Source organism: Sorex araneus, chromosome 10, assembly GCF_027595985.1.
Source record: "Sorex araneus isolate mSorAra2 chromosome 10, mSorAra2.pri, whole genome shotgun sequence".
Taxonomy (NCBI): Eukaryota; Metazoa; Chordata; class Mammalia; order Eulipotyphla; family Soricidae; genus Sorex; species Sorex araneus.
Genome location: NC_073311.1, coordinates 49374023 through 49395595, shown reverse-complemented (window position 1 = coordinate 49395595; position 21573 = coordinate 49374023). Strand labels below are relative to the sequence as shown.

The following is a 21573-nucleotide window of genomic DNA, read 5'->3' as shown; positions in this document are numbered from 1 at the left end:
GGATAGAGAATATGCGAGGATCTCGTACCAGCTTAGCTATGAACAGGATACACCTTTCCATGGTAACAACAGCATCTTCATTGTCAGTAACAACTCTGCCATGGTGTAATAATCCCACACAACGCTATCTGAGATTGTTATTTTTAATACAATGATTACTAAAACTTAGAATATTTCCTGCCAATCTCACCTCTTTTTCTATTTTCTTGTTAACAGTTCTACCCAAATTTGAGGTCCAAGTGAAAATGCCCAAGATTATTGGCTTTCTAGATGAGGAATTTAACATTACAGTCTGTGGTCTGTGAGTTATATTTTTCACTTTGATTTTCTTTTCTTGCTCTATTTATATTTCAAATGTTATTGTTACTGGATATGTGTATTTTAATTAGATGAAGAATAAACCTCTTTTCAAGAGACCTAAGCCATGAGTAGAGAGTAGGAACAGTAACAGATGATATTTTTACAACTAGAATCATTTACTTAATGCCTAAAATAAGCCAAGAAATGTATTGAGTCTTGTGTTTAATAGCATTTTTATTCTTACCCTGATTCAATAAAATAGGAATAATTATCTTCAATTAATGAATAAGGAATCTATAACACAGAGGGGATTGAATAAACTTGTTCAAGGTCCTGCAGATACAGACTGAAATCTAAATCCATTAGTCTAACTCTAGAGTCTGAATTATTCAGCTCAATGCTCTAGTGCCTTTGCTTTTGCAATTAAAAAAAAATCTAGTTTATAAGCATTTCTATATCCCAGCTACTGTGTTAAACCGAACCAACTATCCAATTCTGGAATCATGATTTCTATATTATTTTCTGTCCTATTATCCCCATTTTAAAAATTTCTCTCAGCTTTTCAAACTCTGAAAAGTTAGTATCAAGCTAATAGATAGTTAATCTGGCTTAAATATCAGTTCTGGAATGGAGCAATAGCATAGCGGGTAGGGCGTTTGCCTTGCATGCGGCCAACCCAGGTTTGATTCCTCCATCCCTCTTGGAGAGCCCCGGCAAGCTACTGAGAGTATCCCACCCGCATGACAGAGCCCGGCAAGCTACCCGTGTTGTATCCGATATGCCAAAACAGTAACAAAAGTCTCACAATGGAGACGTTAATGGTGCCCAGGCGAACAAATAGATGAACAACAGGATCACAGTGACAGTGACAGTGATCATGAAGAATTCAAAATTCCTTAACTATTAACTTTTTGCCTGATTGATTTTTAGTGTAGGAGTACATTATTCACATGTACCAAGGAAATTCTACTCCTTTTGTTTTTGCAAAAATTATGAGAAATGTGTTTTTAATCTTCTTAACCAGTTTTGGTGCTTTACGTTTTTCTATCAGCAGTTAAGATTTCTGATTCAGAATGGAAGATAGAAATTAAAAAGTGGTTGAGTTTTAGTAAATAACTTACTACTTTGGCACTCATGAAAATTGTGAAGATAACTATAAAAAGAGGAAGCTGAAAATCACTGAAGCCAAACTTCACAGTTTGGCTAATACAACATGTTGAAAACTTGAATATGTAGCACAATCTATGGAGTTGCTTAATTAGAATATAAATTCCTGGGGCCAGATGATAGTACAGAGGTTGATGTGATTGCCTTGTGTATAGTTGACCCCAGGTCAATACATAGTACTATATAGTTCCCAGCACTACCAGAGTGGCCCAGACTATCCCTAGCACTGCATCTAGAGCATCACTGGGCCCTTGCACTGAATTACAGGCTGATATTGGTCAAGAATCCCTGGGCCTTCCCACAGTTTCCTGCTTAGAAGACCTCAACTAAAAATAGACAAATCAATTCATCGATACTGCTTAAATTTTCAAGATTCTGAATCTCTCTCTTTCTCTCTCTCTTTTCAATTACTCAATTGGAATTGAGTAATTCCAATCAATGTGTATAGTTCATAATGCATATTTTAAGAAAATAAGAATTGGCGATGAGAGATACAGTGGATAAGGTACTTACTTGCCTTGCATGATGTTGTTCCAGATTCCATCCCCATAATTCCATATGGTCCCCTGAGCAGCGATAGAAGGGAGTTCTGAGTGCAGAGCCAAGAAAGAGAGAAAGAAAGGAAGGGAGAAAGAAAGAGAGAAAGAAGGAAAGAGAGAGAGAAAGAAGGAAAGAAAAAGAAAGAAAGAAAGAAAGAAAGAAAGAAAGAAAGAAAGAAAGAAAGAAAGAAAGAAAGAAAGAAAGAAAGAAAGAAAGAAAGAAAGAAAGAAAGAAAGAAAGAAAGAAAGAAAGAAAGGAAGGAAGGAAGGAAGAAAGAAAGGAAGGAAGAAAGAAAGAGAGAGAAAGAGAGAGAGAAAGAGAGAGAAAGAGAGAGAAAGGGAGGGAGGGAGGGAGGAAGGAAGGAAGGAAGGAAGGAAGGAAGGAAGGAAGGAAGGAAGGAAGGAAGGAAGGAAGGAAGGAAGGAAGGAAGGAAGGAAGGAAGGAAGGAAGGAAGGAAGGAAGAGAAAGAGAGAGGGGGGAGGAGGGAGGGAGGGAGGAAGGGGTGGAGGAATATGTAGAAAACTATAGAGTCAGTTTGACATTATGTTTTAGACCATTCAGGTTTGTCATAAAAATACCACAGACTGAGTCTATTATAAATAACAGAAATAATTTGTTGATTACAACTATGGAGTCTGGGAAATCAAAAAATAAGGTGCCATCCTGACCTAATTTTGGTGGTGGTTCTCTTTCCGGTCCATAGCTTGTTTTATTGTGTCTTTAAATGGTGCTTCTTACTGGTCCTCACATGATGAAATGGCAAAGGAGCTCTTTGGAACCTCTTGTACAGTGATTTAAATCCCATTCATAATTCCAGAGCTGAAAGATTTAGCCAACTCCCAATGGTTGTCCTTCTTATTACTATCATCTTTGTATTTTAAGACCTCAACATAAGAATTTAAAGGGGTTGCAAGTATTCCGTAGATTACATATTACATTCTTCCATCCTTTGCAGCAGAATCATATTGTCATTATGGTACTGTTCATACATAACTGCTTTCTATAATACAGTTATATGATAGCATATTTCCATTTATCTTCCTATTTATTACCTTAAAATACACATGAATGAGGGGACACTCATCAACACATTCTCTAGATAGCCTTAATTTCCCCCCTAAAATATCATAGGAGGTGTTGTCAGAGTTAGAATCATAATCTAGATAAACTGACAGAAGCGACAATAAATAAGACAATCTTAGATTAATGAACACTTCAGTCTTAAAGAAGCGAGCTGAGGAAATCTGCATTGTCAGTTTTCCATATGGAGGTATTTTATACAGATCCGGTGAGTATTTTTCTTAAAATTGAAGATATATTTTCATTTAGATCATTAAGATGTAAGTTCATAAAATGTGCTTCTAAAGTACAAAAGAAATATAATTTCTTTAGATGAATAGGAAGTTCAAACAGAACAAAATTGAAATATAATCATTTATAGTAAATATCTCTGTATGATGCATCATTTTTATAGATACACATATGGAAAACCTGTCTCTGGTCTGGTCACAATTAAGGCATGCCGAAAATATCAACGATTTTATTATTCCCCTTGCCAGAATAAACATCCAACAGCTATCTGTGAAGAATTCACTGAACAGGTATATGGAAACTAGTTTTCTCAGAACACAAATGGTAGAGATCTTGCTGTATTGTAGGTTATAGTAACAGCTAAAACACAACAAATAATGGTGTTTGAAATCATCATCTTAGAAAGGAAGGAAAAATGTCAAGATTGCCTGGAAATTTTATGTCCACTTAGGACTGATGTAACAGATTTTATAGTGGTGTTTCTTTTTCCAATTTGGCAGTATCCTTCTAACAAAAATTCATGCCCAATTTAAGGACATAAAGAGATATGGCAGTATTTTACTTTGACTTTTATCAAACATGATAGAAAAATGTGGTCGATGTTAAGAATTTGGTTAATAGGGAATCAAATACAAGGTGGTGAAGTCTATCTAAACTAAAGGTGAAGAATTTAATACTAGATCAGGTGGGGAGAGAAGAGGGAGACCGAAAAATCAAAGGGCTGTCAGCCTTTATTATAGCAAAGTATATACATTATAATGGGAAAATAGTAGAAAGCAGAAAACAAGTTGTATTAAAAATTAAATGCAGATATTTCTGGTTTGAGAAGAAATAAACAAATTTGTAGGGTGTGGAAGAGTGAGCAAGCACTGTAAGGATTTAGAAAATAGTGATCAAAACTACAGAAAGCAAATAAATGAGAAACTAGGGCATGAGTATGACCAGGAATGTCAAGATAAACATGACAAGCAAGTAAACATGCAAAGAATCTGGAGCTAAAACATGTAATATACCCAAGAGGCTAGGATACATTTTTAATTTCAAATTGAAGTATGGTATCTATTGTAAGTAAATAATATAAATAAAACTTTATCATGTAATAATATTTTCACGTATATAAGTTCAAAATTAAAATAGATCTTCATTAAAACATGCACTCCGATATTTAGTTTGGGGATCCAATGTTTTTATAGTAGCTATTCAATGAACTTTCCACATTTCTATAAATGTCCTCATTGTAGAGAAAATACTGTTAAATTCAATCATGGGACCAGGAATATATCTCAACTGTGTTACATGAGGGAGTTCTAGATTTAATACCTAATACCCCTGGTCATCCAAGCCCCATGCTTAGAGCAGTACTTGAGTACTTCTTGGTGTGGCAAAAAACAAAAAATAAATAAATAAATCATTAAAAATAGAATTCTTGGCTCCTGTGTACACGGAGATCATTCAGAGATTTCTTCGAAGATGCTAAATATGGGTTAAGTTTTGGAGAGTAGTAAATGCTAAGTTAAATGAGGAAGAAAGAATGGTATGATTTGAACAACATCATGTACAAATAATATTATAAGTAGTGTGGCATATTTAAAGTGTCTAGGAAATTTAATATGGTACAAATGGGAAAAGTTTTAGAAGAGGGGAAATGACGAAGGTTAGGTAGGAGAAAAAAATTGCTATTTTTGTACTTAAATGGAAATAAGCACCTAAAAGATGATTAAGATAGTCATAATGCACCTTTATACGGGCAATAAAAATTGGCATTGTTTCATTAATGACTTTTTTTAATAGCAAAGAAAATCATGTGACCTAGGAATTATCTTTCTTTCTCTTCAGGCAGACAATAAAGGCTGCTTCACACAACTCATAAGGTCTCAACAACTTCAGCTGGGACATAAAGGTTATGAAATGGCAATAGAAGTGGAGGGCAGGGTCAGAGAGGAGGGAACAGGTGTGTATTGTTTTTAATATTTATTGATTCATTCATTTCTTAGTGCTGTCACAAAAAAGCACAGGGACAACTGGACGGAATGAGAAGTTTTGTTGACAGGATAACTATTGGGAAAGATGTTCCCCAGTATGGCTAGAGCATGGCTTCTGGAGAGGAAGTTGGGGAGGAGGGTCTGCTTTGATTCCCAGCAGAGATATCCTTGACCTACCAGCTTCCAAATATTTCAGTCATTTTTCAGGAAACTTAGATATATTTATGAGGAAGAATGATGAGTATGCATAATCAAGGAACATATAATGAACTCTTATGTGCTGAAAGTGGTCCATGTTTTAGTTTTTTCAGGAAACATGCATATTTATAAGGAGAATACCGAGTATAGAGAAAGAATCATGAGTATACACCACTGAGGAACATACAAAGAACATATCTCATATGTGTATAAAATGGTGGAGAAACATCAAAAGATATGTTTTTAGGATGCTAAGGAATTGGGAGTGAGTAGAGGTTGTCTGCTCTGTGTGGTCTCCATGGATCAGTATCTTCTGTCCAGCAGCCTGGCGGCCTTATTAGTACAAAAGTGTTTTTAAGGTGTCTGTCTTAGTTCAATCAGAGCCAAACGGATGAGTAATGAGGTGACTTCTACCAAGGAGAGGTTGCCAGACCCTCCAAATTGCAGAACTCAGGCCAATATGTACGTTTTAGCTTTCCTGAGCCCAGAATTATAAGTTTTCAGGGGGAAAAGAGAAGGACCAAAGTTGCAAAGAGCTTTGACATTAGACTCTTCAATCTTCCCATCCATGTTAAATACTTGATACTTTGTCAGGACTTTGAAAGTAATATGATCCCAGAGCCAAAGAAGTTAGAAATGACAACAACAAAAATATATGTGTGTATACATACATACGTACTTAATAAAATTCTACAATAAATGCAATAAATAAGGGATAAATTACTGTGAAGGGATGCCATTAACTAAAGCTCTAGACAAAGGTTTATAAAGTAATCTTTGAACTAATGAGTATAGAATAGTTGGTATTTTGAAAGATAGTGAGGGACTGAAGATACATCATCAGAATAGGGAAAAAAAGTGTCCATTCTCAGAAAAGTTAAAATAGAGGAAATATAAAAATGCAAAGTCACATACAAAGATATTAGACTGTAAAAGCAGTTGTGATAGAAATTTAAACACATTTTAGGACAATATAAAAACCAAATTGTACACCAAAAGTTGTGGTATGACAGAGATGTGAGGAAAAAATAAATAAATAAAAGATAGAGCAAGTTCACAAAGGTAAGAGAAAAATAAAGCAAGAACATAGTGGTTACACAGAATATTTGTGAACCCAGAACAATAGGACACCAAGCATTTTTAAATGAAGTAAAAACAATGTGAGTTGCATTTTCCAAGTCTGAGAAATACTGGAAATAAGAAAACGGGATATAGATAGTATTGTTATGATGGGGCGAAGTTGAAGTTAAGGTTGAAGTAAGTTGAACCTTATTTTTTCCATTTTCAGAATTGGAACTAACTGGGTTTGGATCCTCTGAAGTCACAAATACCTTAAGCAAATTGAAATTTACTAAAGTTGACTCACATTATAGACGTGGGCTTCCTTTCTTTGGGCAGGTAAAATATCTTTTAAATATATAATTATATATACTTGGGAATAAACTTGAGAAAATGAAATTTAATATCACAAAATCAAGATTTGTTTTAAGAATGCATATGTTTAGAGTAAGAAATTATAGAAAATTGCAAATTTTAAAAAGTTAATGCAATTACTAAAATTTAGAAAAGCCAAAGCTTTTGTTAACTTTGTAGCAAATCTCTATACTGCTTTCTCATGTGTGACTTGGTTTAACCAACTGGCAAAATATAGGCAATGGAATAGATTTTTGAAAAATGAAAACAGGTCTTCAGAGTCCTGCAGAAGTTACTGAATAGTCACCCTAACCTGAGAGATAGAGATAACTTTGTATTATCAAAAATTGAGAAGTCATGATTCAACTTTTGTAGTTCTTCAATTGAATTCTTGTGAGATCATTAGAAGGAATGTCGAAAAAGAATTCTAGATTAGAACCTAACAAATCTCTTATTTTCATATTCTCAAATCTTCAGTAGTCAAGAGATTAAATGCAAACAGGAGGGGCAAATGTTGTTGCTACATGACATTTACTTACACCCAGCAATCACTTTCCTACTTTTAGGTTCTTCTGGTTGATGAGAAGGACCAGCCAATCCCCAATAAAACTGTGCAGGTAACTGTGGATTATAGACCAAGTCCCCACCACTATACTACCAATGAGCACGGCCTGGTGGACATTCACATGGATACCACCAACTTCACATCTTCTTCAGTACTTATCACAGTAAGTTATAACAGTACCTGGGGAAAAAAGACTATATCATTGAAGGACATATGGAAAGCTGATGAATTCTAAGGATAAAAGAGGCAGAGTAAACTGTAAATTAAGTAAATATGGCAACCTAAATGGATTCTCTACCAGAAAGCTTCCACTTATATAGGTACTTGATATAGGTACATGAAAAAGTTCCAGGAGGCTGAGTAAATCATCTTAAAAATTTTATTTAAAAAGTAGATTTGGATCCTTACACACTCAAATATATGATCAATTAGTCTTTGATAAGGGAGCAGGAAATATGAAGTGGAATAAGGAAAGTCTCTTTAACAAGTAGTGCTGGCAAACTGGACAGCTACATGCAAAAAAAGGGGGGGAGGGGACTCAGACCTCTACCGAACACCATGCATAAAAGACAGATCAAAATGCATTTAAGATTTAAACATCAGACCAGAATCCACATGTACATTGAAGAAAAGGTGGGCAAAACACTCCAAGATATTGAAGCTAACGGTGTCTTCAAAGATGAAATGCCACTGACCAAGCAAGTGGAAGCAAAAATAAACAAATGGGACCATCTTAAACTAAGAAGCTTCTGCACCTCAAAAAATATTTTAAAAATGAACAGGATAAAAAGACAGCCTATGGAATTGGAAAGGATATTCACCCAATACCCTTTTGATAATGAGACCTAAAGAGCCTCCATGAGTAAGGATGAGTAAGGAGAGGCTGCTAAAATCTCAGGGCTGGAAGGAATAGAGATGTTATTGGTGCCCACTCGAGTAAATCAATGAACAGTGGGATGACAGTGATACAGTGATACCCTTTTGATAAGGGATTAACGTCAAAGATCTATAAGGCACTGGTTGAATTCTATAATAAAAAAACAAAATGTCCAATCTCATAAGAAAATGGGGCAATGAAATGAAGAAACATTCTCAAAGAAGAAATTCAAATAGTCAAAAGTTACATGAAAAAATGCTCTACATTGCTAATCATCAGGAAGATGCAGACAAAACAATAGTGAGACATCATCTCACACCTCAGAGACTTGCAAACGTCCAAAGAACAAAAGCAAACAGTGTTGGCATGGATGTGGGGAGAAAGAGACTCTCCTTTATTGTTAGTGGAAATACTGACTGGTCCAGCCATTTTGGAAAACAATATGGACATTTCTCAAAAAACTAGAAATTGAGCTCCCCTTTGACCCAGAAATACACTTCTGAGAATATACTCTGGGGCCCAAATACACACAACAGAAATATCACCTATACTCCTATGTTCATTGCAGCACTATTCACCATAGCCAGAATCTGGAAACAACCTGAGTGCCCAAGAACAGACGAATGGATAAAGAAACTATGGCATATCTACACAATGGAATACTATGCAGCTGTTAGGAAAAATGAAGTCATGAAATTTGCCTATACAGGGATGGACATGGAGAGTATTTTGCTGAGTGAAATGAGTCAGAAGGAGAAGGACAAATATAGAATGACTGCATTCATTTGTGGTATATAGATATATATATATATTATATCATATATATTATATTTTAGAAGACTAATATCCATGGCCAGGAAAAACAGGGATTAGGAGGACTGGTTAATCATTAATGGTTGGATCTAACCACACGTGTGTGTGGAGTGGCGGGTAGGTAAGATAGAGAAGAGACCAGTATGACAATAATAGCTGGGAATGATCATGCTGAACAAGAACTGAGTGTTAAAAGTAGGTAAAGGGATATTCTTGATAATCTTTCAGAATCAATATTGCAAACCATAATGCCCAAAAGGAGAGAGAGCAAGAGACAAATAGAGAGAAAGAGAGAGAGAGCACAAAAATGCCTGCCATAGAGGCAGGCAGGGAGCGGGAGGTGATAGGAGGGAGCCTGGAAACACTGGTACTAGGAAATGTACACTGGTGGAGGGATGGGTGTTGGAACACTGCAGGACTGAAATCCAATCATGAATAGCTTTAAAAGGGTCTATCTCACAGTGATTCAATAAAATAGTTAAAAAATAATTTTTTTAAATTTTTAAAATTTTATTGAATCACCGTAAGATAGTTACAAGCTTTCATGTTTGGGTTACAATCTCACAATGATTTAACACCCATCCCTCCACCAGTGCACATTCCCCACCACCAATATCCCGGGTATACCCCCCTTTCCCCACCCTCCCCCTACCTCTAAGGCAGACAATATTCCCCATGCTCTCTCTCTCTACTTTTGGGCATTATAGCTTGCAACACAGACACTGAGAGATCATCATGTTTGGTCCATTATCTACTTTCAGCATGCATCTCCCCATCACAACTGGTTCTTCTAGCCATCATTTTCTTAGTGATCCCTTCTCTATTCCATCTGCTTTCTCCCATATGCTCATCAAGCAGTCTTCCAGCTATGGGGCAGTCCCCCTGGCCCTTGTATCTACAGTCCTTGGGTGTCAGTCTCATGTGATGCTACCCTACATTCCACAGATGAGTGAAGTCCCTCTATGTCTGTCCCTCTCTTTCCGACTCATTTCACTTAGCATGATATTCTCCATGTTTATAAGCAAATTTCATGACTTCATCTCTCCTAACAGCTTCATAGTAATCCATTGTGTAGATGTACCAAAGTTTCTTTAACAAGTCATCTGTTTTAGGGCACTCGGGTTGTTTCCATATTTTGGCTATTGTGAACAGTGCTGCAATGAATATATATGTACAGATATCAATTCTACTGTGCTCTTTTGCATCCTCGGCGGGATATATTCCCAGAAGTGGTATTACGGGGTCATATGGAAGCTCAATTTCTAGGTTTTGATGGACTGTCCATATTGTTTTCCAGAAAGGCTGGACCAGTCGGCATTCCCACCAACAGTGAAGGAGCGTCCCTTTTTCCCCACATCCACGCCAGCACTGGTTGCTTTTGTTCTTTTGAATGTGTGCCAGTCTCTGTGGTGTGAGATGATATCTCATTGTTGTTTTGATTTGCATCTCCCTGATGACTAGTGAGGTGGAGCATTTTTTCATGTGCCTTTGGGCCATTTGTATTTCTTTTTTGAGGAAACTTCTGTTCATTTCTTCTCCCCAATTTTTGATGGGGTTGGAGGTATTTTTCTTATACAATTCTACAAGTATCTTGTATATCCTGTATATTAATCCCTTATCAGATGGGTATTGGGTAAATATTCCTTCCCATTCTGTGGGCTCTTTCTGTATTTTGGTCACTGTTTCTTTTGAAGTGCAGAAGCTTCTTAGTTTGATGTAGTCCCATTTGTTTATGTTTGCTTCCACTTGCATGGTCAGTGCTGTTTTGTCCTTAAAGATGCAAAAAATATTTTTTTTAAAAAAGGAGATTTGGCTTTGTTACTTTAGCATGCCATTATTTTTCATTTTGTGTTGAATATGTTGCTCTTTTACAATTTGTAGCCATAAGGGCATTAGAAAAATTTTGATCTTTTAATATATTCAGTATAAGATTATGAATAAAGTATGGACAAAATAAGCTTATTATAAATTTGTATAAAAATATGGGAAGCCATTTTTAGATTTCAGTTTCAATTCATTTGAGAAAGCAGACCAAATAAGAATAACATTATTATTATTAATAACATAGTAATTTATGCTAACCAAATAACTCATATAAAATCTTTAGTAAATGGTAGGTCTATAGATGAATACCAAGTAGCCTACTAAAGGCCTTTGTTCCTTCCATCAGGTCACTTACAAGCCTTTAGACAACTGTATGGAGATGCTGTGGCTTGAGGAGAATCATATACCAGCCCAGCACACGGCAAGGCGTGTTTTCTCCCCAAGCAATAGTTTTGTTCACCTTGAAACTATTGCTGATCCTCTCACCTGTGGACAAGCCCAGGAAATCCGGACACACTACATCCTAAATGAACAGACTCTGAAGGATGAAAAAGAGTTAACCTTCTACTATTTGGTAAAAATAAAAGTCACCATAGTTCTTTGTAATTGTATGGATTCCCAAAAGAATGAGTTGCTAAGTAATGATTTTTATAAGATAATGATACAAATCCTGTTGTTCATAGAATTGCTTGAGCAGGCATCAGTAACATCTCCATTGTAAGACTCATACACACACACACACACACACACACATATATACATACATATGCATGTATAATTTTAATGCCTGAAGTTGCTCCTTAACAAATCATTACTGCTTTAATTTTTCACTTATTCTATGGTCTCCTCTGAAATTTTTATGCTTCTTCTGAGGACCAAGGGAAAACCGTGAGAAAAGAAAAAAGGCTTAACAATGCTTTTTTGAGAGTGCTTTTCATGTAACTGACTAGTTATATAAGGATAAGACTGGAACTCTAAGAACAATGAACTGAGGCTGTAAAGAAACTGGAATGTTGTTGATAGTGGTGGTAGTGGTTCCAAACAATATTATGGAAACTACTGTAAACCACATTATCTGAATGAAAATTGAGGGTGGGAGAATCAGAAACTTATTCAATAGGATATAAAGTTATACATAGTCTTCTAGAACAATTCCATTTTGATAATTAGAAAAGAAAAAATTGCAATAAAGAAGTAATATTTTGTACCAAGTAATTTACAAAGCTCATGGTTGCTATTATTTTAGAGGAAAATACATTTACAAGTATATTTTAAACTGGTATATTTTTGAGGTCTATATATATATACTATTATGCAATAAAATTTAAAATAGTCAAAGTTGGTTACTTACTCAAGCAAACCATTTGAAGAAAAAAATTGTATTTGTAAGATATTCTGTAAAGAATTAGTTGCAAGTAGTATTTTTATATTCTATAAAAATTAACAGTAGGATTATTGCCTTCTAGTTATATCTAGTTGTTGATTTCTACATAATGTAACTCTTATTTTATCTGTTAAAAAACTATCATATAACCTGAATATTGGAGATATTATTTATACCTACTTCACAGAATTATCAAGTTGATTAAATAAAATCTCAAAGCTAAATTATTTATTTTGGGCCTGGTAATAGAAAACAGAAATAAATTAGATGAAATATTTAAACTAGAAGCAATAAGAGAGAATACTCACATATAGTTTATATTTTCACCTTGGTTATACAATACTTTGCCTAAGATAGAAGCTTAAAGTAATTTGTTGAAATAAATGCAAAAATCAATTCTTTTTATTCAAGATAAGTAGCAAATATTGGAGTAGTAAAGCACCACAAAATTATGTGATTGCTATTTAAACTATGTAAAAAGCCAGCCATACAGGAAAATTTTAGAAGAGATATTTAATGATCGAAAGCACTGCAGAGTTATAGTGGTAAGAATACTTACATATTTTAAAAATAAGTTAATATTGGGCTGGAGCAATAGCACAGCGGGTAGGGCGTTTGCCTTGCACGCGGCCGACCCAGGTTCGATTCCCAGCATCCCATATGGTCCCCTGAGCACCGCCAGGAGTAATTCCTGAGTGCATAAGCCAGGAGTAACCCCTGTGCATCGCTGGGTGTGACCAAAAAGCAAAAAAAAAAATAAATAAGTTAATACCTGACATTGTAAACGGTGATGCATGTGTCTTCTTTTCAGATCAAAGCTAAAGGAATCATCTCCCAATCCGGAACACACGTGCTGCCCATCACACAAGGAAACAGTAAGTGCTCTCGGTACTTTCTATTTGTTCTCTCATAGTATCAAATCCTGAACGTTTTAACAATTTGAGTTATTCTTACAATAGAGGCAACGGTCACCAACCTTCTGTCAACCAAAGATGACAAAGCTGGTAATGACACACTAGGTTATAATCAAGTGGATTTTTTTCCTTTTTACCAGCTCTATATTTGTTTTATTCTAAAATAAGATGTGCTTATTTCATATTAAGCATTTTTAAAAGCAGGTGAAAAATTGAATAGCACAGAAAATCACCATAGAAAGAATTTCTGATTCTTATGTATTAGCTACATATAATTTCCTACTGGATGATTAGCAAATGTTTTCTGACTTTAAGTTACATAGATTTATTATACATGTATGTAGGTTACAAGTCTCACTGAGTTAATATCAAAGTGTCAGTGGGACTCCATTCTTTATGGAGCTCTGTGTCTTTGCTTTTCCACTTCCCAGGGACATTCTGCATTCTTTGGTTCTCGAACTCCTCCAAATCTCTCTCTCTTATAGCCCTGAACCTAGGGCTTCACACATGCAAGGCAAGTGCTCTACCGACCTGACCTACATCCCTAGTCCAAAGCCCTCATCTTTTAAAGATAATTGTGGAGGCTGGGAAGATAACAAAGAATAGTACCTGACCTGGTCCATCCTCAGCGCTCCATGGCACCCTGAGAATATCTGGGCGTAGCCTTGGAGACCCTAGAGCATCACTGAGTGATGCTACAGACCCCGGGCACTGCAGGGTCTTCCTGGTGGTCCCTGGCACTGCAGAGTCTTAATAACTTCCTGATCTTAGGCCACCCCAATGAACTGCAGGTTAGGTTAACCAGATATCACAGGGAGGGGGCCATGGACCCTAGGCACGACTTGGGAGGCCCAAGCAACAAACAAAATTAAAGATAATTGGGATTTTATTGGACCCACTTTGAAAACCCAAAATTTACGTCTCAAAATTATTAATTAGACCCCTTTTGCTTTATGGAGCTATAAATTCACAAGATTTTGAGATTCATATAAATATCTTTGTGGCATCATGATCCTTCCTATTATAGACTGCTCAAAGATTCATATTCATTCCACATACAAAATGCGTTCACACTATTCAACAATCTGGAAATTCTCAATAGAAATTTATCTCAATAGAAATTTATCTGAGCAATTTATCTCATTGCTCATCAATTTGCTCAAGTGGGCACCAGTAACGTATCCATTGTGAGACTTGTTACTGTTTTTGGCATATCGAATATGCCAGGGGGAGCTTGCCAGACTCTGCCATGTGGAAGAGATACTCTTAGTAGCTTGCCGGGCTCTCTGAGAGGGGTGGAGGAATCAAACCCTGGCTGACCGTGTGCAAGGCAAACACCCTACCTGCTCCAACCCAGAACTATAGCTTTGACTCAAATCCAAATTTTGATGTTTCATCAGTTAAAAATTCCAAATATCGTCAGTGAATTCATTTAAAGTGGGTGTTTGTGAGGCCTAAAGTACAATTAAGTCTAAGACCAAAATAGTCATCAGTCATGAGAAATATTAAAATTCAAATGAGCAGACATTAGATTTCAATGAATTGATGAACTGATTAGTTACTTTCCTTATAATCCCCCCTCCCCAAATTCTATAATAGTACCTGTTGCTCTCTCAACTCTAGTCTCCACTAGGAGAATCATTCTTTCTTTTTTTCATTAAGAAAGTATGTGTTTGCAGTTGACTTGTTTTATCATTATGTTTCCTGCCTGTAGAACTTGGCAAACCAACATTTTTCTTCATTTTATGTTATCTCTTTCCTTTTAGCCAATACAGTTTCTTCTCATGTAAATTCCTTAGAAACTATTTGGATCTGCTGTGTGTTACAGTGATTTACTCCATTCAATAAGAATCTTATCCATAGATTCTCCTGAATAATTAGTTCTGTGTTTAGAACTGTTGTTGGTATAATTTAGGGTCACATATAAGCTCTTCAAATCCTCAATTGTGATTGAATACTCTGATATTTTAATGTTCTCAAAATATTAGCAAATGGTTGTTCATTTATACTGGCTTTTCACAAACACAATTTTCTAAGAATCAAAGTCAACATTTTTGTCCTTTGTAATATGAATAAATTTAAAATTTTTACAAATGACCAAGTATTAGTTCCTTTTAGGTTAGCAATTCTAGTTTCTCTCTTATTTCTAACATTTTACATAGTAATAAAAAAAGCTAAGCTTTAATACATTTCTTAACACTGTGACACCAGCATATACTATTGAGTGGCTCATGCTTGGAAGAGATGAATACAAATTAAGTGCCAGTAACAACATACTAAATAATCTCTTGGCTAATATCCAAGTTCTTTGTTAATATTATCTGCCCACCAAATTGCTGCAAGATACAATTCAGCTAAGCTTTCAGTCACTCTATAACATGGAGTGACAGAATATTTTTTTATCCATTTTCCATAAATATCTTCCTAATTTCTAATTGGCAGAGTCCTTAATGCCCATATTTCTAGCCTCAGAAATGCATCTTTGCATTTTTTCAGTATTATCATTTCAATTTGTGTGTGTGTATTTCACCACAAATTGATTCAGAGCTTCCAAAATAGAGGAAGGCTATATTTTTTGTTTACAAATCATGCTACAAAGATCAAACTTGGTCCTTAGATCTAAGATCAAATGTTTGTGAAAAAATATGCTAGAAACATTATATAAGTACTATGTAATTCATGTATAAAGCATCCACTAAAGTAAATACATAAAGTTCTTCTTTTATAGAAATCAAAGGTACACGTTATTTTTACATATCATTATTTTCACCTATAGCTCTTCTCTGAGGGCAAAGATTAGATTGCATTCTTTGAATTATCCTCATGTATAAAATACAAATTGTGCTGACTTGGATCACAGAGATAACTAAAGATGTCTAGAGATTTTCTCCTTGATTTTTTAATTAAATAACTTTTAAGTTTAAAAATTGAGATGCACTTGGGGCTGGAGTGATAGCACAGCGGGTAGGGCGTTTGCCTTGCACGAGGCCGACCCGGGTTCAAATCCCAGCATCCCATATGGTCCCCTCAGCACCGCCAGGGGTGATTCCTGAGTGCATGAGCCAGGAGTGACCCCTGTGCATTGCTGGGTGTGACCCAAAAAGCAAAAAAAAAAAAAAAAAATTGAGATGCACTTAAATTCTTTCCTAGTTAAGCACAGGAAATGAAGGATCTAACCTGCATCATTAGGGAAAATTTATTAGTCCATCATATATTACTGCTACATGCACAATCGTTCAAATGCAATTCATTTCTTTCTTCAGTATAATACAGATATCAGTAAATTAAGCCCTTCAATACATTTGATGACTGAGATTCATCATGCACTTATTTCGCCTAAGTGGAGGTTAGGAGTCTAACTCACTTAAGTTGGGAAAATATTTAACATGTGTATTGGTTTTTAGAGTAACTGGTATCAGTTGTAATAAAATATACTGCTTTTGTTTAATATTTTATTCCCCAAAATATTAAATCTGTTACATAAACAATTTTTAACCAAATCTATACCCAAGGGGTTAAATAAACCAAAAACTGTTCTTTATAAAATTGAGAACTTTACCTTTGTAATAATCTTTATTCTTGAACTCTCTTCATTTTTCAGTGAAAGGGGTATTTTCTTTCTCCATCCAAGTGGGATTAGACATTGCTCCTAAAGCAACTTTGCTTATTTATACTGTTCTACCTGATGGAGAAATGATCGCAGATACTCTGAAACTTGATATTGAAAAGTGTTTTGCCAATAAGGTGAGTTTTCAGTGTAGGTCCAATATTTTTATTTATCTCCATTTGGAAGTATGAAAAGAAATGAAATGTATATCAAAAACCTTTTGACATACAAAGACTGCCATTGATTGCTCCCAAAACTTTCCTTCAAAGTACCTCCACAAAGGAAGAGTGGTGGAATTCCTCCGGATTCTAGTGGTACAGTCTAAAGTGGTAAAGTTTAAAGACCAAACACATCTTTTAAGTGTCTTGGGTTTTTTCTTCAAATTCACATGTAACTCAAGTTTTATTCCATCATAAATTATTAACTCTTAACTTTGGATTTTTTGTTCCTTGATCTTCAACTAAAAATGACGCTTCACAAAATACTCCATGAGTTTCATCTCAGCATATTCCTAACACGCATACAAATACTTTATATATATATATATATATATATATATATATACAAGCTATTTTCCAGTGGAATTTTTTAACATTGATTTTTACTGCCCCAGTGCATAATGTCATCACCATTCACCAAAACTTCTCCTGTTACCATCCACGGTCAATCTATTGATCTCCTCTACATGTTCTGAAATCCTATTGCCCACTGGAAACCATCATTCTGTTACCAGAATCTAAAGATTTGTTTGTATGTTTGGACTTTTTGTTTTCCTTGTTTTATCATACTACACAAATGTGTGAAATCAGAATTATTTGTCTTCTCCTGAGACAATTTAATTACTGTAGTCCCCTCAAGGCATATCTGTATTGTCATACTGGCAAAATTTCATGTTTATTAATGACTGAGTGGCATCCCATTGTGTACACATATACATATATGTGATAAATACATATATCTGATTAGATAAAGATATGTATAATGACACCGCTTGATAAACCTATGTTCTTTATCTAATCACAGGCCTTGAGAACAATACTCAAGATATGGAAACAGCCCAACGTTTTCTTTATCTTGAGTATTGTGAGTAGTGCTGCAATGAACATAGGAGTGCATATATCTTATTTACTATTTCTAGCAGTAGTCTGGTATAAACATGAGAAGTCCATAGACACCATAAAACTACTGGAAACAAAAGCCCAATAAACTTAAGGAAAATACCGTTGATATCTCATGACTTGGATGCAGAGATAAGCTATGAAAAAAATAATGCCAGTGAATATTTCCTAACTTAGGAAAAAACTGATTTTCAAAATTTTCATAAGAACTTAGAAGAGATTTACTGAAGTTAAAAAACTCAGAACCCTGTAGTTAGACACTAGTATAGGACAATGAAAAGAATAGAGCGGATGTGTCTCTTCAAGTTCCCTCAAATCAAATCAATATACTTTTGATATTTTTTCCAATATTTGTTGGAAAAACTGAGAAAACTTTTCTATTTATAATGCATTCATGTATTTCTTAAATATATACTTTGTATACACAAAATATTTTAAAATTTAGTTGTTGGTTAGCACTGTCGTTTCGTTGTTCATTGATTTGCTAGAGCGGGCACCAGTAACGTCTCCATTATGAGATTTCTTACTGTTTTTGCATACATATTGAACATGCCAGGGTAGCTTGCCAGGCTCTGCCGTGCAGGCGGGATACTCTCGGTAGCTTGCTGGGCTCTCCGAGAGGGGCAGAGGAATTGAACCTGGGTTGGCTGGCTGCATGCAAGGCAAACGCCCTACCCACTGTGCTATCACTCCAGTCCCATAGTTGTTAGTTAGACAGAATTATTCACTAAATACTACTGATCACTAAACATAGTAAAAACTCCCAACATAGTCCTTAATAGACTCTTTGTTTGGTTGCCAAATACATAAAACATCTAATGTCCTCTAACATATTCACTTTTCTGTTAATAATATATTCAATTTATTAGAATATCAATTTAAAATAATTTCAATTCCAGATAATTTACTGGTTCATAGAAATAATGTGTTTTATTAAACTTAAAATTTCTAAAAATTAAAAAATATATCTTAAATAGAATTATGTGTCATATTCACAACATATTGAATGCTACTATATCTCTAGTATAACTAGCTATTTTCATATATATCTTATGATGCATGAATCCAACTTGTTCAGTAAGACCATATTCCAGGATTATCACAGTTAAATTCAACTACCTAATGTCAATTTTTTAATTTAATCTACACTAGTTTATGCTAATCCAAGTCAGTGAGGTTAAGAACATAGAAAGTAACCCAACAAAACTGCAATAACTGAATTCTAAAATGTCATATTTTATTTATAAAATGAAGTTTAGCTTATTCAGGAAATGTTCACATGAATATAGGGACTCAATAGATTTACTTGTCAATTATTTTTTTAAAAAATAAAAATCAAATTTCAAAGAGCATTCACAATTTTTCATTATTTTGTAGTTTTTATCTTCTTTCACAGTTCTTTGAATCTTTGAATTTTATCACTTTCAGGATGTGATGCTTAATGGATATCTAATTCTTTTAAGTGTTCAGTAAATCCCTAGTCCTGATAAGCAGGACTACTCCACTTTAAGTACATTGCTTTAAGTGACTGCAAACTGGGGGAAATGTCAGTTGGTTGTCTCAGTTGTCTCAGAATATGATATTTCACAATCTTATGCAAACCATTTATATTAATCAGAAAAGGAGAGTATGATGAAGAATAGCTGTGTCAAGGCATATGTTTTTTGTTAGCATGTGTTTTTATTTCCATTCAGAATTCTATTTCAATCTGATTGATACTGATGGAACAAATAAGAGGTCTCCATGATTTATACATCAGATATGAGATGAAATGGGTAAATATTTAAGAATTACAAAATAAAATGGAGTTACAAAATAAAATTTACTTCTACATAGGTTAGGAAGTTTCCAAGAGAGCTTAAGAAATTCTCTGATGCTTATAAAAGAAAGAGGAAGGCATATATACAGAGAGCTTTATCTATTAGTTCTCACAGAACAAAGAAATATCTTTAAAATATTTTTAAAAATTCAGGGTTCTTTTGTCCTAGAAAGACTTTTTCAGGTGACTGTCATGAAGCTGAAGCAAAAATGTTGCTAGGTCTGTGAAGTCATTTGAAGCTTAGAGTGATGAATGAGTTATCTATAAAGACAGGTTCGAAAATGTATTGTTGACAAGTATCTGTGCAAGAGACCTTGGGAATCCAGCTCAGAAAGCCTCTGCTTAAATGAATTTTCATCCTTCTGTCTCCATCTTGCGTATCCTAATCAAATATATATGTGAGTTTTTTATATACATAAATTTTAATTTACATATATTTTCACATATTTAAATATTCACATGTATTGTAAGCATTTTAAACATACATATATTTGCATATATTTTTAATATTGCAAAATCTGAATTTGCTGGAATCACACTCCTAGTTTATTCCATAAGTGATTAACTGATACTTCCTAGGCATATTCACCTTTTAACCCTGGACAAAAATGATGAACAGAGAAAAATTAGAGAAGAGACTAGTTCTACTCGACTACCAAAAAAAAGCAAAACAAATCATGGAGTCATGCCATTGGCAATAATATAAGAGGACTTTGATGATATTGGGTTGAGTGTGGAACAAGTCAGAAAGAGAAAGACAAATGCCCTATTTTTTCACTCATATGAAATTTTAAAAATTCAAGACAATAAGCAAGCACTAAAAGCTCTTAGACATAGAGAAAATTTTGGTGATTACTAGAAGAAAAAGGTGTCGGGGTGGGTTAAACAGGTTAGAGGTCAATTATATGGTGGTGAATGCAAATAAGACTTTTGATGATAATCATTGCTGAATCATGTCTTATAACTGCGTTATATGTTTTACATAAAACTTACATGATATGGCTTTTAACAAAACAATGTTACCTCAATAAAATATTAAAAAGCAAAAATAAATTTGATAAATTTTATTTTATTTATTTGACTTTAAATTTTGGAAATTAGAGCATTAGCAATATGATCATATCATCATTACAGGTGGATGTGAGTTTCTCCTCAGCCCAGGGCCTGCCAACCTCAGACACCAAACTTAAGGTCACTGGCTCCCCTAATTCCCTCTGTGCCCTTCGTGCAGTAGACCAGAGTGTCCTTCTGATGAAGCCTGAAGCCGAGCTCTCACCTCAATCAGTAAGTCACACTTCAATCTTCGTTATTGAAAGATGCTTAGATAGGACTATTTTTAGAAATGGAAAGTTATAACTGCTAAATTCAAGTTCTTTTGAGTGTCAGACATCCTGTAATAGATTGAGTTGGAATTCAGTTGTTATGACAGTAGTGCATAAAGTGACTTACGTACATCATTTTATTTTATTTCTGATATAATAATTTCTTTTTTTTTTTGCTTTTTTGGGTCACACCCAGTGATGCACAGGGGTCATTCCTGGCTCATGCACTCAGGAATCACCCCTGGTGGTAATCAGGGGACCATATGGGATGCTGGGATTCGAACTCGGGTCAGCCACGTGCAAGGCAAACGCCCTATCCGCTGTGCTATCACTCCAGCCCCTGATATAAAATTTCTTGGAGAAGCAAAATCTTGTTCACCATTACCATCATGTGCCTAGAGTAGTACCTTTTCTATAAA

General features: G+C 34.9%; 1 protein-coding gene across 1 annotated transcript in view; it reads left to right on the top strand.

Annotated features, from left to right (window-relative positions):
* LOC101550374 (pregnancy zone protein-like) overlaps positions 1–21573 on the top strand; it is a 57376-nt gene that overhangs the window by 6955 nt on the left and 28848 nt on the right. The window contains exons 7-15 of the mRNA XM_055118438.1: positions 217–301; positions 3482–3608; positions 5155–5269; positions 6787–6896; positions 7478–7639; positions 11337–11564; positions 13186–13249; positions 16890–17032; positions 20967–21116. Of these exons, the coding sequence (XP_054974413.1) occupies positions 217–301; positions 3482–3608; positions 5155–5269; positions 6787–6896; positions 7478–7639; positions 11337–11564; positions 13186–13249; positions 16890–17032; positions 20967–21116 (1184 nt within the window). The remainder of the gene's footprint in view (positions 1–216; positions 302–3481; positions 3609–5154; positions 5270–6786; positions 6897–7477; positions 7640–11336; positions 11565–13185; positions 13250–16889; positions 17033–20966; positions 21117–21573) is intronic.